This window comes from Labrus mixtus, chromosome 17, assembly GCF_963584025.1.
Source record: "Labrus mixtus chromosome 17, fLabMix1.1, whole genome shotgun sequence".
Taxonomy (NCBI): domain Eukaryota; kingdom Metazoa; phylum Chordata; class Actinopteri; order Labriformes; family Labridae; genus Labrus; species Labrus mixtus.
The window spans coordinates 6,955,706-6,971,574 of record NC_083628.1 but is presented as its reverse complement, the minus strand read 5'-3'; the positions used below and the strand labels follow the sequence as shown (position 1 = coordinate 6,971,574).

Sequence of the window (15,869 nt, the reverse complement as noted above, 5' to 3'; positions counted from 1 at the left end):
TTTTTCACCTTGGAATGAAAATGCAACCATTATTATTATACTATGTCCATAATGTGGAAACAATGTTTAACCAGAGAAAGACGTTACCTTCACTGACTGTTTCTTTTAGGATTTTGAGATATAAATGTACCCAATATTTTACAAGAAAACTACAAAAACCAAAAACTATAATAACTGTAATTTTTGTATCCCTTTAAGCATATTGTCACCATAGAGATTTAAATTAACCCTTAAGGTTGAAAATCACTTTAATCAATTTAAAGCTTTTAAAATGCTGGCTCACCAACGGATCAGTCGGTACCAATGCTGTTGCATTGTTCAAACTGACATTTTATTTAAAATTTTAAGAGTCAGGTACCTTCAACTTCAATATTTTTTCCAAATATCCAAATGTCAGGTCTTTATTTTTATGGTTTTAGGAAAATGTATCAAACTTATGCAAAAGGCACCGAGAATATTGTCATACATAAGAAGTGTTGGTTTTAATATTTCACTAATAGATCTTTGATCAAGTTCTGCCATATATGTGCAGAGTATTAAACACTATTTTACATCACACATATGTTTTACCATAAAACTGGAATCATTTTTTGTATATCTTAAAGAACAAGAATAATCTTTATTTGTCATTGTACATGTAGAATTAAATTTGGTCAGTGCAAAGGAACCTTCATGAAGTGCTTGAAATAAAATAGAAATAAGAGATTCTAAAAACACATCACACAAGGAGGAAAACATGATTTTAGAGGGTTATAGCTGCAATCAGGGACATTTCGACTGACTTCAGATTGAATGGAAACAGAGAAACATTTGTCTCTTGAATAGTTGTACTGTACATCAAACCAACCCATTTGCAAATTAAAGTAATCGTAATTTTTTTTCTCATTATCTGTCACTGGTGAAGCAGTATAAAAGTAGATGTTAGCATCTGAAGACAGCTGCTCGGTGATTTAGTCCCAAGTGTGACCGACAGCAGAGGCCTCACAATGAAAAACTGTCCTGTCTAATTGACACTTTGCAGCTGACAGGCCTCCCTTTAAAGGGCTTTTTCTTTTCATAGATCCAATACCATTACAGCCATGACACCACCATCAGGACATTTAATGCATCATAGGACATTTGAGAAGAATGGAAACTATCAATAGAAATGGTGGGTGAGATCACTTCTTGTTCCCTTAATTGTAAATTAAATCAAATGAGCTGGCAGAGACATTTAGCGTAATAATAGTTATACCTTTTTTTAATATTTCTGTTTAAAAATTCAATTAAAGCAGAAATAGAATGTAAATATACTTATTAAAGGTAATAATATTGGCAGACTCATGACAACCAGTAGTCACTGTTGCATTTATTTTATTACGTGTTAAGGTGTAAATAAATGTGTCAATATGATAAAATACAACTTTAATGTTGTTGATTTCATCACAACACACGACTCAAGAACTCAGCTCCCTCTAAATTCACCCCACAGCGCCATCTGCTGTTTGCACTCCAAACAAATGCGTGTCAGGGTGAATCTGAATTTTACATTCAGAGTTATTATACTATATATACTTTATGCTTACTGTGGGATCTATCACAAAGCAGGTAGCACACATTTATGTTTTATAACCTTCTGAGCTTATTGAAGTCACACCTGTAATTAGCAGCCTGCAGGTTGTGGTTTGGTTTGATTGAGTGCAATGATTCCTGTGGTGTGCAGGGTGGTCGTGGTCTGGCCTTTAGACATAAGTGGCTGTTATTAATGTTGAACCGATGAGTGATTAACAGCTCCTTGTTGCTCTGCATGTGAGAAGCTTTTACCTTTTCTGCACAATATTTGACTGTTTCAACTTTTAAGCCTTGTTTATTTTTTCATATTGACTTCAAGAAACGTCGGTGCGACACGTTTTAAACTTAAAATGAAACACAATATATCTGCACTAATAAATGTATCACTTATTCTTATTTACTTCCCTACTTGTTTTTAGTTGTACATTTATTATCTCTGGTTTTTAGTGATTTCTCAAAACACATAGAATCCCACGCAGGATCTTGTTGTCTCGCATTAAAAGTCCACTTAACAAATATTTCAGATGGCACTGTCCTGTGTGTCCTACCTGATCCTGCTCTTTGACCACTGGTGACTCATCTCGTTTTGTTAAGGTCATCTTATACGGGGGAAACGATACGAGCCAGAGCTATCCTCTTATATCCGTCTGGGATGTAATTGTGTGTGTGTGTGTGTGTGTGTGTGTGTGTGTGTGTGTGTGTGTGTAGGGGGTTGAGACCTGAAGATTACCCAGAGGAAACCCTCAACCTTTTCAACGCAAAATGTTACTTACCTGCGTGGACTTCCTATCTGTCCTCATGGATTCTCCTCCTGCAACGATCAGTCAGGAATGAGAACTTCACACCATGTTCATGTTTTTTTTATTGACCTTTCCTGGGGGGGAGGGGGGGGGGGGGGGTTTAATTCACCGTAATATTGTATAGATAAATGAAACATATGCAGCATTGTTGGATCCTTAAAGGCAGGTGTTTGCAGTAAAAAAATATTCATTACAGTCATTCTTGTTTGACCAGTGTGAGCGCTTTTAATTTGGCCTCATTTCCTTTGCTCTGAAAACAAGGTGATTTTCAGAAAACTACACGGGTGCAAGCGGTGGAGTGCATCGTGTTCATAGAAATGCAGCAGATAATAATCATAATATGAAAATGAAGGAGGTGTCTTTGGCTTGACTCTCAATGATCATCCTCAAAAGGTTTTATCTGCAGGTTTTCCCTCATCATCTAAGAACAACATTTATAAGTGAAGTCGAAACAGTCAGTTCAAAAGTAACGTTTAAGTCAGAGGTCAGTACAGTGCGGTTCATGTATTGTACTATGTGATTAACTGATCCAGCTTCATGCATTTCAGAGACTGTTGACTGTGGTTGTGTTTAATAGTTGCTTTAACTTTATCTGCGCTCCTCTTGCTGGGAAACACTCTGTGTCAAAGCTGTCACTCAATTTCGCCTGAAACCGAAACGACGGCTACAAAATACGTCTTCCTACATTTAAGTGTGAAGGCATGAGTGTTGAGTGAAAAGGGGCGGCTGCTGATCGAAGTGTTTTAAAAATTATATATGCACTTTAGCGATGACATCACCCACCGTGAACATGTTGCATATGACACACTCATTGTAAAATCTAAAACTGACTGATATATATAGACACAATGCAAAGTGCGATTTCTTTTTTTGAAACCATAAAAGCCATGAACATTCCTCTTGGACCACTGAAGTCGTGTGCCATGTGAGAACTCTAAATGATCCATTCAAGATAAAGTATGATGCACCTGAAAAGCCCCAAAGATGAGAGACTTTAAGCTCTTATTTTATTGATTTTTCCAATGAGGTTTCATATCTTTTTAACTTTCATTTTTTTCACGTTTGCACTTTTTCTATTACAGTTTCTCTGAATGGTTTTGGCTCATTTTTCGAAAATTTCGTCTTAATGTTTCTATAAACTATTAAGTGCAATCTTCCCAACAGTTTCATGGTCCATCAAAACTCTATTGCATGTTTCTAAAAGGTAGTAAGTCACCCAAACATAAATGGTCACTGCCATCAAAATGAAAAGTTGTTTTGTCATTGTGCGAGTCGTACTGGTCAAAATGTTTCTGCCTTTTTTCATGTTTTTGTCAGCATGTCAGACAAACCTGGAAAAGTTTCTTATATACACATCTCCATTTTTTCAACATGTTTGTTGACACTGACTTCTTACTGTTCTATACAATTATTTTTCAACTCACTGAATGCTTCTTTATTCTGTATCATACTGATCTTTTTAAATTCAGATTTCATACATTAGGTCAAAGTTTAGTGGGAAAGATCCAAACTGTATGTGTAACAATGTGTTACATGTACTGGATATAGAAAATGTACCTTTGGTCTTTGATGTAAAAAGTCATCTCACATGCGTTTCCTAGTTAATTTATTTCAGCTGGAAGCTCATTGGCCAGTTTAGCAGACACCACAAACATCCCATGTTATAATATGTATGTGTCTGACTCGTTTTGATAAATGAATGGACCATTTTGCTTGTGACGCCTCAAATGATGAAAGAAAGTTTAGAATTTGTGAAGAGTTTAAAAGTTTATCTTTTTAACTTTTAACTATTTTTTTTTTTTTAGCTGTGTTTGAGCAATGACAAAATTTGACATGGAAGAAGAGGACGAGTAAGGTTGTCTGTTGGCTTTGCGCCTATAGCCACTCTAATAAATAGATTTTCTCTGTGAGAATGTGCAACTCCTACAATGTTAAAGTGCTTCAATGAACTATCAGAATGCAATCTCGACTGTATCTCTGGCGCCTTTAGAAACAGGGATTCAACATTGAAACATACAAAACGTGTGAAAATAAATATTATGACATGATGACTCTGTAATATACAATTATTGGTATGGGCTAACTTGTCCAATAGTCAAACAAACAAACAAACAGTTATCTCGATCTTAACCCTAACATGTTTAAGTTACAATAATTATAGGCCTGTTTCAGCTGACCGACAGAAGTAGGCTACTAATGAAATATGCCACTTTTCATAATGGGTTCTTTTTTCTAATGATCTGAATAGGTTCGTTTCATCGTGGGGTTTTATTGGCCACCTCATGTTTAGACGGAAGTCATGACTCTGAAGTCTCGTCCATCAACGTGAAATGACGTTGACGCCTCCTGCAATCTCTCCACAAACAGTGAGGAGCCGTGCTAATAATTGCAGGCTAGAAATGAGAATTTGTCATCACGGTCTCCTCCTGCGGCTGGCAGCGTGCATGTTTTAAAAAAGAGCCGCTGACGCACATCTGTATCAGGAGGGGGCTCTTAACTTTCACATCAGTCACTTCTTCTAAAGGCTCCGAGAGAGGAAGTTCAACAAGTCGGCAGCAGAAGACTTTCTCTTCTACGGTATCCGCTCATAGGCTAAATATCGACGAGGGAGGGCATGTTTTAAAAGTTAAATAAAGCCGATTAACTTCAATTAAGGATAGATATAACCACCTGCCTGCCTGCCTGCCGCGGTTTATATCTGACATTTTCCTCTGGTGTTACCATGGGCGGAGAGTTCATGTGCATTTCATGGACCTGCAGACCAGTGTGGCCAGTGTTGATGATTCTGGCCACAATCCCCTGCATGTCGTACTGCTCAGAGAGCCAACCTGCTGCAGATGATGGGAACATGTTTCCACGAGGCAACCACTGGGCTGTAGGTAAGAAGAAGAACTTCTCATTTTCAAGATCATATAAGGAAAAACGTGATTTAAAAAAAAAAAAAAAAAAGGTTTTGATATTCTGTTTGAAATTTGCTTGATTTATTTGTTCATATAATATTTTAAAAAGAACATATTTGATCTCCCAGGGTTAGACGATAGTGTATGCATCTCAAAAACCTTCAAATCTTGCATGATGGATAATGTAATTAATTTTTTATCTTAATATTTTTTTTTTTTATAGAAGACAAATCTGGAGCTTCTTTTTATTATGTTTTTTATTTAGGTTATTTAGAAACATTTCAAACTTAACTTCTGTAAATAAAAAGATGCATCTCTTTTCAGGGGGGAAATAGCTGTTACCATCAGGGTTTTGGAAAAAGTGAAATTCTTTGGTTCTGTTTATATTTTTTTAAAGGTTACAGCCTTTATTGCCTGAGCTGGATCCACAGACCACAACAGATCTCTCTTAGAGCGGTTTATGCATCCTGTTGTGTTTATCTTCCAGGTCATTTGATGGGAAAGAAAAGCACTGACAGCCTGCCTGAACTGCAGGAGACAAACGGTGACTACCTCACACTCTCAGAAGCAGCCGGGGTCACAGTGATGGAGCGAGACCGCCAGAATCTGCTGGAAGCTCTGAAGCCACAAAAGAACCAAAAGCCGATGATAGTAGACAGGCTGCTTCGACTGCGCAGCGGCTGGAGAGAAGAGGACAGAGACAAATATCTCAGAGAGGTCAGTTTGGAGATTCCTTTGATTCATTTACTCCTGTCTAACTTCACCTTCTTGAAATTACGATGTTAAGTTGACACATTTATCTCCTTTTCAACTCTCCACTGTAGATGTCTCACCTGCTTCTACTGGCTTTGAAACCTCAGGACAACAAGTCCACCTGATGAACGAACCTAAAAAAATGTTCTCCGTTATCACATATCCACACTTTATTTTATTCTGCTGTAATAATAATACACTGTTAACCCAATAAATATATATTTTTTGTTTTTCTGATCAACATAACAAGTGAAAAAGCTGAATAAAATGTTACATTGAGAAAACTGCATTGCAGCCTCTTTTTTTTTGTATATATCTGATCATAGATTTTTTAGTTTGGAAATACGTTTTGCACGATCCGCCTGCAGTACCAGTTTGTACCACCAGGTGACGCACATTATCCACATCATTAGGTTCTTTGTTTTTTTTTTTCATGATTAAATCACCAGTAAGGTAAAGAATGAAGAGTTCAAATGATCAGTTATGAAGACGACAAATCACAAGCAGTTAAATTCAGTGAGTTTTGATGCCTATAAGCTTCTCATTACGACACACACACACACACACACACACACACACAGAGGGGTCTATTTAGGACAGTAGGATGGACAGTGATGGTGGTGATTATTAGCCCTCAGGGTCTGCGCACAATAGGAAATGCTAATTGAAACAATTTGGTTACACACATCCCTTCTCTTAAAGCCAAAAGGAAAGTTTTCTCTGCTGTCCTCTGTCCTCATTTGTCACGGATGATTGGCGAACAATGGAGGTACAAGCCACTTTCACCCCGTCATAATGAGTCTAATCCCAGCATCCAATGGGATAAAGTTTACAGGAGCTAATGAGGAGGAAATAAGTGGGCTGACAAACTCATTCTGTGACTCAGAGGGAGGAAGTCTGGGAGTTTAAGCTGACTCTTTAATCACATGCTCTATAAATTAAAAAGTAGTAAATGTTAAAATACTGTGAAACTTAATGCACAGGTTCCCTTTACAGTATGTGTGGCACTATTTGAACCCATACATTTTTTTTTTTTTTTAGCAGTTACAAATGAATTTAAGTTTACAAAAGGGGAATTCTGCTCTTAAATCCACCTCAACGTTTGCCTTTTCTTTTTAATGCTTGTTTTTATTCATGTTTAAATTAAAAAATAAAGAGAGAAAAAAAACAACCCTCCCTCAAACTGACAGACAGGTTTAAAGAACCCACCACTAGGGGGGGCTATAGTTTTGGGCTGAGCTGTCATGAACCTTCATTCTGAGGGTAATAAGACACTTTAATACTTAACATACGTCTACTAATTTACATTAATGCTATTTTGCAAAATATTTACCTTTACATTGAAGGTACGTATATGCAAACTCATTTTCTATTTTCTTAGAAAGATTCTCAAGAGATGTTTGTGAAAGCGTAATCAACCACTAGTTTGTTAAATTTTTACATATAAAGTTTATTGTATCAAGAAAATATACACATCTGTTAAGATTTCAAATAAAAAAAAACAACAGAATAACAGCAGGGACGATGAAGAAGGACGAGGACTCCATTTACTGAAGTAAAATGAAAAAGTGATCGACACTGAAGGGCTTTTTTTTACTGGCAACATAACATAAGATGGACATAAATAAGAGTGAGCTGAATGAATGTCAAAATGTACAGTGAACACATCAGACGAAGGAGAAGAAAAAAATACCGTCGACATCATTTAGCAGTTTTAAATTTCCTGGAATTCAAGACTTGAATTCACCTGTATTTAGCATCTATAGGCAGTTAATAAACATTTAATGAATGGGTTCAATACATGAGAATGTATTTTTAAGAAGGTTGTGTAAAGTGTCTGTAAATGTATAGAACATATCAACTAGTGTGGCCTCTATATGGAGACATCATTTATATCACTGTTTGTTTTTTAATATTTTTAAATGTCTTCTCTCTTTAAGTGTTTTAAAGCCCATTCATTAAATGCAGAGTGCTTGTAACTGCTAAACAGGGAAACTTGAAGCACAGTGCTGTCCTCGTAAGTGGAAAGGATGAATCTAGTCCTGAATGTCAACCTTAGATTTCACTCTTTTAAACATCCAATATAAAATCCCATCGGCATGAGGATGAAGTCCGTTTTTCAGAAGCTGCAGTCGGATGCATTCTGGGTATAAAAGTAAATTCCTCCACTCAGCATCACCACGTTTTCCCGATAGAGTGAATATGTTCCTTGGCCTTCATCCTCAAAGAGGCGATACTGGAGTTCCTGGGGTCAGCTGAGCAGGGGTAGGCAGGGGGCGGGGGGCACATTGAGCCCATGTGGGGCAGGTGAGGACTGTGTCCCAGAGCCGGGGAGCTGAGGAAGGAGGCCGACAGGGAGGAGGGCATGGAAGCAGGAGGAGAAGGGGTGTACGTGCCCGGCAGGCCCTGTGAGCCGGTGATGAAGCCGGGGAGGGACTGCAGGGAGGTAGAGGAGGTGATGGGGGCAGAGAGCCAGGGGTCCAGCTGCAGACCGGAGCCCAGCGCACTGCTGGGGGAGCGGCTGAAGGAGAGCAGGGAGGAGGTGGAGGTGTCCTGGAGCTTGATGGAGCTCACCTCCAGCTTCTCCTGACGACGCCACTTTGCACGCCGGTTTTGGAACCACACCTGGAAAGGAACGCAAGTTTTTATTAATTAAACTATATATTTTTTTTAAATAAATTTTCAAGGACACACTGCACAGAAAGCTCTCCCTCCAGGTCACCAAACAGTCAACAAAAAGGAGAGTGGAGGTAGAAAAACACTTTAAAATTCTGAAACAAACGACGAGCGTTAGTCTAAAAACAGCCATTTTTATTTATTGCATTAACAGTATGAAAAATGTAATTTTTGTGTGTACATTTATATTTATAAATACGGATGATGGAAGGGTATATATCGGTGTACATTTCAGCATTTTGAATTCAATCACTATTCTAAAGACGAATAAATGAGTCGTGATCATAATTTCATGGAAAAACAAATTTAGATGCTTCAGTTTCTTTCAATGTTGAAATGTTGCTGAAAAAAAGTTACAACAAAGTCAATCCTATTGTATTTATAAAGTTTTTTAAGTAAAACTGACCACATGTTTTTTTTCTACAGTTGAACTATACCATGAAACAAAAAACTTGCACTTTCTTTGCGTTTCTAAACAGCTAGAGGAACTGTTAATAAATTAGTTTGTGGGAACAATAGTCTACAATTTAAATAATATTTTTGGATTTCTATATTCATAAAAATAAAAGTATTAATGTTGGGGAATATGTTTAAACTGTTTCCAAACATTTATTAATTGATTCAAATGTAATGATGCCAAAATAACCTTTCATTTAAAGATCTAGGCTATTCATTTTGTAATTGTGGAAAGTTTATTGTAATATCTGAAAAGACATAACATGTTCTCAAAGGCTTGTGTTTTGATACACTTTAAGCCAAAGAACTGTAGTGACTTTAGGCTATCAGCCCTCATTACTGCCTGCAGCGTGAAAGTGAAGAAGAAAGAAAAAGTCTGTATTTGGGACCTACCTGCACTCGGACCTCCGGCAGGTTGACCTTCAGCGCCAGCTCCTCCCTGCTGTACACGTCCGGGTAATGGGACTTTTCAAACGCTCTCTCCAGTTCGTGCAGCTGAAAAGTGGTGAACGTCGTCCGGTTCCGACGGTGTTTCTTCTTCGGGTTCTCGTCGTCGGACAGTTTTCCGTCTCTGTCCGGTGAGTCCGGACACACCGAGACTTCAGCGGCGCTGCTGGCGCAACAAACACCTGAGTGGAGAGAAAAAAAAAATCAAGTTTAAAAATGTTTCACATTTACTTTTAAATGTAGACTGTTAATATATATATATTTTAAAATCTTTTGTCACTGAGTCAGATAAAATATAGGCTAAGGCGCAAAATGACACCTGACATAAAGACTATAATTGTTTAACAAAAAAGAAACTTAAAGACTTCACCCTAGAAAACCCACATTTCATCTTCTTATTATATGTTTGAAACAAAAGTGCCCGGTTTTATAATTTCATCTTAATCATAATTTGGAGGAAACCAAACCGACTTACTGTCAAAACTTTCTGAGGAGTGACTTTTTTTCATCGGGGTCACAATAACATTCCCGTTGCGCTCCGATTCTCTGACCAGGACTTTTTCCGTCATGTTGTAGGAGGCTGATTTGTGGAAAAGTGTGTCCTCTCTAAATCCCAGTATGGCCTCTATGCTGTGGATGGTGGACTGGTTGTCCCCCGGGCTCTGGACGGCGCGTGCGGAGGGAGACAGGCGCTCATCCATCATCATCATCACTTGGGAAGCTGATCCAAGAAGCCACATTTGTCGATAAAAGTCCAAAAAAAGACGGTCAAAATTACTCAAATGAAACTTCTTTCAGATTTCCTCGCTGCTCCGGTGTTCGGTAAAGTTTTAAACCAGAGCCGAGCTTGTTGGAAAAACTTGAGCAAAAGACGCACACGCGAGTGAATAGGGAGCATCCTCAGAGGGGCTTTTAAAGTATTGCCTCCTGTAAGACCCCCTGCCCATGCGGCACCCCCGCAGCACGTCACAGAGGGGACGTCCTGATGGATTTTGGTCCTGGATTTAGGGGTAACTGTGCGCACATGCAGGCACCAGCAGCGCACAGCCTCCTCCCTTCCTGTAACTCCTCCCCATCTCAAGTACATCAGTCAGTCAGTGCTGGGCTCTAAACCTACTTATATAAATCTTAAAACCATCTTTCCACTCCTCCAGATGTCATGTTCATGTCAGTCTGCGAAAAAAAGAGGAAGATTAGGCAAACAGATTAAGGTACAACAAAATCATAATTACAAGATTTCTGGTCAGGACATGGATTGCAAGATGACAGCTTAATATTTAATCAAAGTGTCAAGATATTGTTGCCAAACCAAAAAGACATTTCTTTTAGAGGGATTTTTTTTTTTTGTTTTATTGACCTACAGCAAAAAAAAAAAATCACGCCGCCCCTGACTCCTATCGAGTAAAGAAACTTGAAAGGGCTCAAAAGTCGATCAAATAATGTCTTAATGAATCACAAAACAGTTGAAATCATTAAGAGTTTCTTTTACCAGTTTCTTTTACATGTCAGGTCAAACATAGTAAAAAAAAAAAAGCCCAAAGAATAACAAATGTTGGCTATAACCACTTAACTGCAAACAAAGATTGACAGCAGTGTGGTAATCCTTCTTAAGGGGATTACATGATTTTACTCAAAAGAGTTAAAACCCCTAAAACTATTTAGCTTTTCCTAATTACAGAAGGTGACCTTATCCTTTGTTTGGCTAACAGAAGAGGGGGGCACAGGGAGAGAGATGTTAACTGAGCACTCCTTAAATTAGCTCCAAAACCACGCGTCAAACTTTATTTAAACAGCAAAACTTGTCGAAGACGCTCTGTTGACTCACTTGTGTTTTCTGCAACAAACAGGGCGTGATTATCTGTGAGAATAACTGAACTTAAGCGCCTGTGTCAGTTTAATACCCTCCAGTGTTCAAAATACCACAATTAAGACGTGAGAAGTAAAACGGTGTCACATTTAATACTAATGAAAAAATGTTCCTGCAACTTTTCAAGTCTGATTTAGATAATTACTCTGACTAATCTGACATAACTGTCATTCAAAAAGAGTGAGAGAGAGAAAAACCCACTTATCATTAGTTTGCCTAGAGTTAAATGAGGTACTGAATAATCTCATCCAATCTGTATGGTTCATAAAGCTGAAGCCATAGACAGTATGAAACATGGACATAGTCTCAATGATGTCACCCTTTTTTTTTTCCAAGAGGTGTTTTGAAGCCCAATGATGGTGGTCGCCATATTAGAAACACTATCTGAACCTAACTTTTAATAAGTTTAAGGACTCCTCGGCTCAAGTGGTAGTTCAAGGAACTGCAGGTTTTTGGCTTGATTTTTTCAACTCTTTTTGAGGTCACCACTTTGAAGCCAGCAGATGGTTAGCTTAGCTTAGCTTAGCACAAAGACTGGAACCTGAGTGAAGCAAGTAGCAAGTGTTTGTACAAAGATGACAAAAATAAACGCTGCCTGATATCATCTAGGGTCTGGAAAACACACAATTTTTAAAGGCAATTTTACATCTTTTGCTTCCTTACTTCTAGTCTCAACTGAATTAATGTGCAGAGACAGCATGTGACTTATGAACAAGGAATAAATATCAAGAGAAAATGTTTTGAATCAGCACAATATATAGGACAAAAAACGCAAGAACCCCATGTGATACGGAAGTCAGACTCACAAGATTTACAACATCTAAAAGTGTTGTACTTAAGTCAAGTTTAAAAGTGAATTTATTGTAAAATAACTTGAAATTAATACACTATACTTTGACCCAGAACATGAGCTTTTCCTTTACTAGACCAAATTTGAACTTTTCACGACATTCATTTGTGTAATATTTCAACAAAGGAGGTTATCCGTTCATGATGACAAAGAACTATGACCAAACTATTTCCCAACACATTGAATGTCATAAAATGCAACAGGTTAAATAACACCCTAAAGGTGCTGGTAGATAGGCTACAGTTTTTTTTACCTTCAGTCAGAGCTAACTCTTACCCCATAGTCATTGAGCTAAACTAAGCTAACAGTCTCCTTGCTGTCACTTTATATTTGTTTTAAATTTAAATAAGAGACTCGGTTAGCTAAAAAAAAATGGAATTAATAGCTTCATAGGTGCTTGTAGGTACACCTTGTTACCTTTACATAGAGCCAGACGTAAGACGTGACGTAAATAAACAACGCAGAAGTAGCGGCCGAAGCAACAGAGTCCGCTACACAACGCTATAATGAGAATATTTGCCTTTATATCAATGCTATGTGTAATCCAATGGAATGACAACATCCACAAAAGAGAGGAGAACAACATACTGACGAACAGAAAACATAATGCAGCCGTTTAATTACGTGCACGGAGATCGTAGTGGTCGCGTGCAGACACTTTAGCCGGTCACTATATAAACGTCATTCTCTTCCTATTGGCTCAAATTGAAAATCTGCGGAGTATATGCGGCCGCGTTCAGACATCAGCTCACTCGGATATTCTGCGGATAAAATACTAGGGGTCTGGCCGGAGAAACTCCGGGAAAAGTCTGCCCGAAAAATGCGGCTGTTTGCGTTCACACATAAAGCATAAAGAACCTCCGGGTAGCCAAATCTCCGGAGTTTTTCAGGAGATTTCCGTACGTGTGAAAAGGGTTTAAGTTAGCTGAACAGGTACTGGAATCTACATTTTCTTATAGAAAGAGCCAGGTTACTCTTTCCTGTCTTTTTGCTAAGCTAAGTTAAGAGTCTCCTTGCTGTAGCTTCATATTTGCAGTTTACTGGATGCAATGACTCAGCTAGCTAAAACACTTTCAACAGTTAACAGTTGCTGGTTTATTACTTTGTTATCTTCAGACAGAGCTAGGCTAGCTCTTTCCTGATGTTTCCTGTCGTGTTGCTTTGCTTAGCTTACAGTCTCCTTGCTGTTAGGCCTACGTTACATTTACTGTATTAGAGCAGTGACTCAGTTAGCTAATAGGCTGCATTTAATAAATTAGCTTAATAAGTTAAATACATTTGGTTACCTTTAGATAGAACCATGCTAAGTCTTTCCCCATGGTGCTAAACTTAGAGTCTACAGTAGTATTTCCTGTTGGCTATAGCCTACTATGAGCTTATTTACTCTCAGCAAGAAAAAAAACAAATACATTCTTACTTGTAGATTCATATTTTTGCAGGATACATAAAAATCAAATAGATTAGTAAGCATCATTAATTGGATAAGTGCTATTTTAATCATCAGAAGAAGAATTTGACAAGCCAAAATTGCTTGCCTAGCTGTTAGTTAATCTTCTTTTTTTAATAAAAAAAATATATATTTTAGTTGTTACAAGACTAAAGTGTGTGTATTGGTATTCCTATTCAGAGTGTGGGAGAGAGATAAAGACAGAGAGAGCGGGGGCACGAGCTGACAACCTTGGCTCTCTGCTGATCCTATTAGATGGTAATCTCCAGACTTCATAAATCCACAGCCGTTCAAACTTGGGTCCATGTGAAACTCTGAATGTTGAGGATTCCCCCCCCCCCCAGTTCTGCCTAATCATCCCTAACAAGTGTTTGGATAATGCCCAATTAAATTAAGACCTTTTTGCTTTATTTACTGCATTAGTCCTGCTTTGGGTAATGGGCTTAATTTCCCATGTTTAATGGCGATACAACAGAATTACTGTGTGGCTGGAAATTTCAAATGCTGCTGAGGATTTCAATTAGAAACCAAAATGTCCAAAAACAAGTACATATACAGATAATAAATGAGTTCTGGGTGTTCTCTGGATATAAAGTCAATTATGGAAAATCGCTAGCCTTTCTGTTAGGAAACTTAATATGTTCTGATTTAGCAGAGTACATACCTTTTCAGGTGTCCTCTAATGGGTTTAGATATTTAGGGATTCAAGTGTCATGTAATTTTGATAATTTGTTAAAAATGAATTAGACCCAGTGGTAAGTGAAATTAGAAAAGATCTTCAAAGATGGAGCCCTTTGTCCATATCATTACTTGGCCGTGTTTCTATTGTAAAGATGAATGTCCTCCCAAGGCTGTTATATCTAATGCAGATGTTACCCAACTATATTCCAGTTAAAATTTTTAAATCATTACATAGTATGATAACAAAATTTGTGTGGAAAGATAAACGTCCAAGACTTAAATTGGAGAAACTTCAGTTACCAGTGGACAAAGGGGGGGTTAGCTCTGTCAAATGTGATGTACTACCACTGGGCTTCACAAATGACATACATTACTGAATGGATAAAAAATGATGCCAATTCTACATTTCTGGATTTAGAAAATACTGGATGTGAAGCCGCCCCTTTGCGATATGCCATTCATAAACAATGCAATAAGTCTACAAGGAATGAAAGATAATTTTATTGTCAGAAACACCTTGAAAACGTGGAATCGTGTGCGTTGTCACTTTGGGATTGTGACTCAATACTCTATTTTGGCTCCTATTTCATGTAATCCTGATTTTGTACAGTCTTGCTCAGATGGGGGTTTTAAAACATGGAAGAGTGCTGGTATTTCACAAATACGAGATCTCTTTTTAGATGGGACTCTAAAATCTTTTTCCCAACTCATGAATGAATTTGATCTTTCTCAAACACAATTTAGGAGTTATATCAAATCCATTCCAGCATATAATACTGTATTGTATATGACTCAGCTGGAAAATATATTATTAAAAGCGTCATCTTTAAACAAAAAAACTCTAAATTTTTTACATGATCAAATGTTTATCAACATCCCTACTATCAGTAGCAGAGCTTCCTGGGTTGAAGATTTTGGGTACCATCTCGATGATGAGATGTGGAGAGAGATTTTATTAAATGTTCGAACAAATCCTATGAGACTCAATATAAGATCAGATGTAAATATGACCCTACGTGCTCATCATTATGTCGGAAATGCAAAAGTAGTCGTGGCACTTATGGTCATCTTATGTGGTCATGTCCTAAAATCACAGAATTCTGGCTCTCGGTCCAAAATGAGATAAAGAAAATATTTGGGCGCTATATTCCTTTAAATCCTCATCATTTTGTTCTTGGACTGGATTTCTGTGACCGTAGGCACCAGTACATTCTTAGAGTTACTTTGCATGCCGTACGCCTCACAGTGTTACAGACATGGTTAGATGAAGATCCTCCTGATATCTCAATGTGGTATGAAAAACTGATGTCCATCTTGCCTTTGGAGAGATTATCTCATGTACTCAGAGGTACTCTTGAGGTTTTTGTAAGGGAATGATCCCCATTGGAAATATTTCTAAAAGAGGAATGGTTCAGTGTGATGTGTATAGGAGCATCAAATA

The 15,869-nt window shown here is 37.8% G+C and overlaps 2 protein-coding genes across 2 annotated transcripts; one reads left to right on the top strand and one right to left on the bottom strand.

The window, feature by feature from the left end:
* Positions 1-4,718: 4,718 nt before the first annotated feature.
* grp (gastrin-releasing peptide) lies at positions 4,719-6,293 on the top strand. The gene is made up of 3 exons (XM_061061376.1): positions 4,719-5,230; positions 5,739-5,968; positions 6,076-6,293. Exons 1-3 carry the CDS (start codon positions 5,074-5,076, stop codon positions 6,127-6,129), a joined length of 441 nt encoding a protein of 146 aa, XP_060917359.1. The 5' UTR covers positions 4,719-5,073; the 3' UTR covers positions 6,130-6,293.
* Positions 6,294-7,443: 1,150 nt separating this feature from the next.
* rx3 (retinal homeobox gene 3) lies at positions 7,444-10,595 on the bottom strand. The gene is made up of 3 exons (XM_061061234.1): positions 10,059-10,595; positions 9,530-9,765; positions 7,444-8,629 (listed from the first exon to the last, which is right to left on the bottom strand). Exons 1-3 carry the CDS (start codon positions 10,321-10,323, stop codon positions 8,180-8,182), a joined length of 951 nt encoding a protein of 316 aa, XP_060917217.1. The 5' UTR covers positions 10,324-10,595; the 3' UTR covers positions 7,444-8,179.
* Between the last annotated feature and the right edge of the window lie 5,274 nt (positions 10,596-15,869).

Coding starts and splice junctions, on each gene's coding strand:
- rx3 (XM_061061234.1), bottom strand. CDS start 10,323: ATGTGGCTTCTTGGATCAGCTTCCCAAGTGATGATGATGATGGATGAG. Junction 9,766..10,058: donor CTCCTCAGAAAGTTTTGACA/GTAAGTCGGTTT, acceptor CTCTCCACTCAG/GTGTTTGTTGCGCCAGCAGC. Junction 8,630..9,529: donor TGCCGGAGGTCCGAGTGCAG/GTAGGTCCCAAA, acceptor GTTCCTTTCCAG/GTGTGGTTCCAAAACCGGCG.
- grp (XM_061061376.1), top strand. CDS start 5,074: ATGGGCGGAGAGTTCATGTGCATTTCATGGACCTGCAGACCAGTGTGG. Junction 5,231..5,738: donor AGGCAACCACTGGGCTGTAG/GTAAGAAGAAGA, acceptor TTTATCTTCCAG/GTCATTTGATGGGAAAGAAA. Junction 5,969..6,075: donor GAGACAAATATCTCAGAGAG/GTCAGTTTGGAG, acceptor TCTCCACTGTAG/ATGTCTCACCTGCTTCTACT.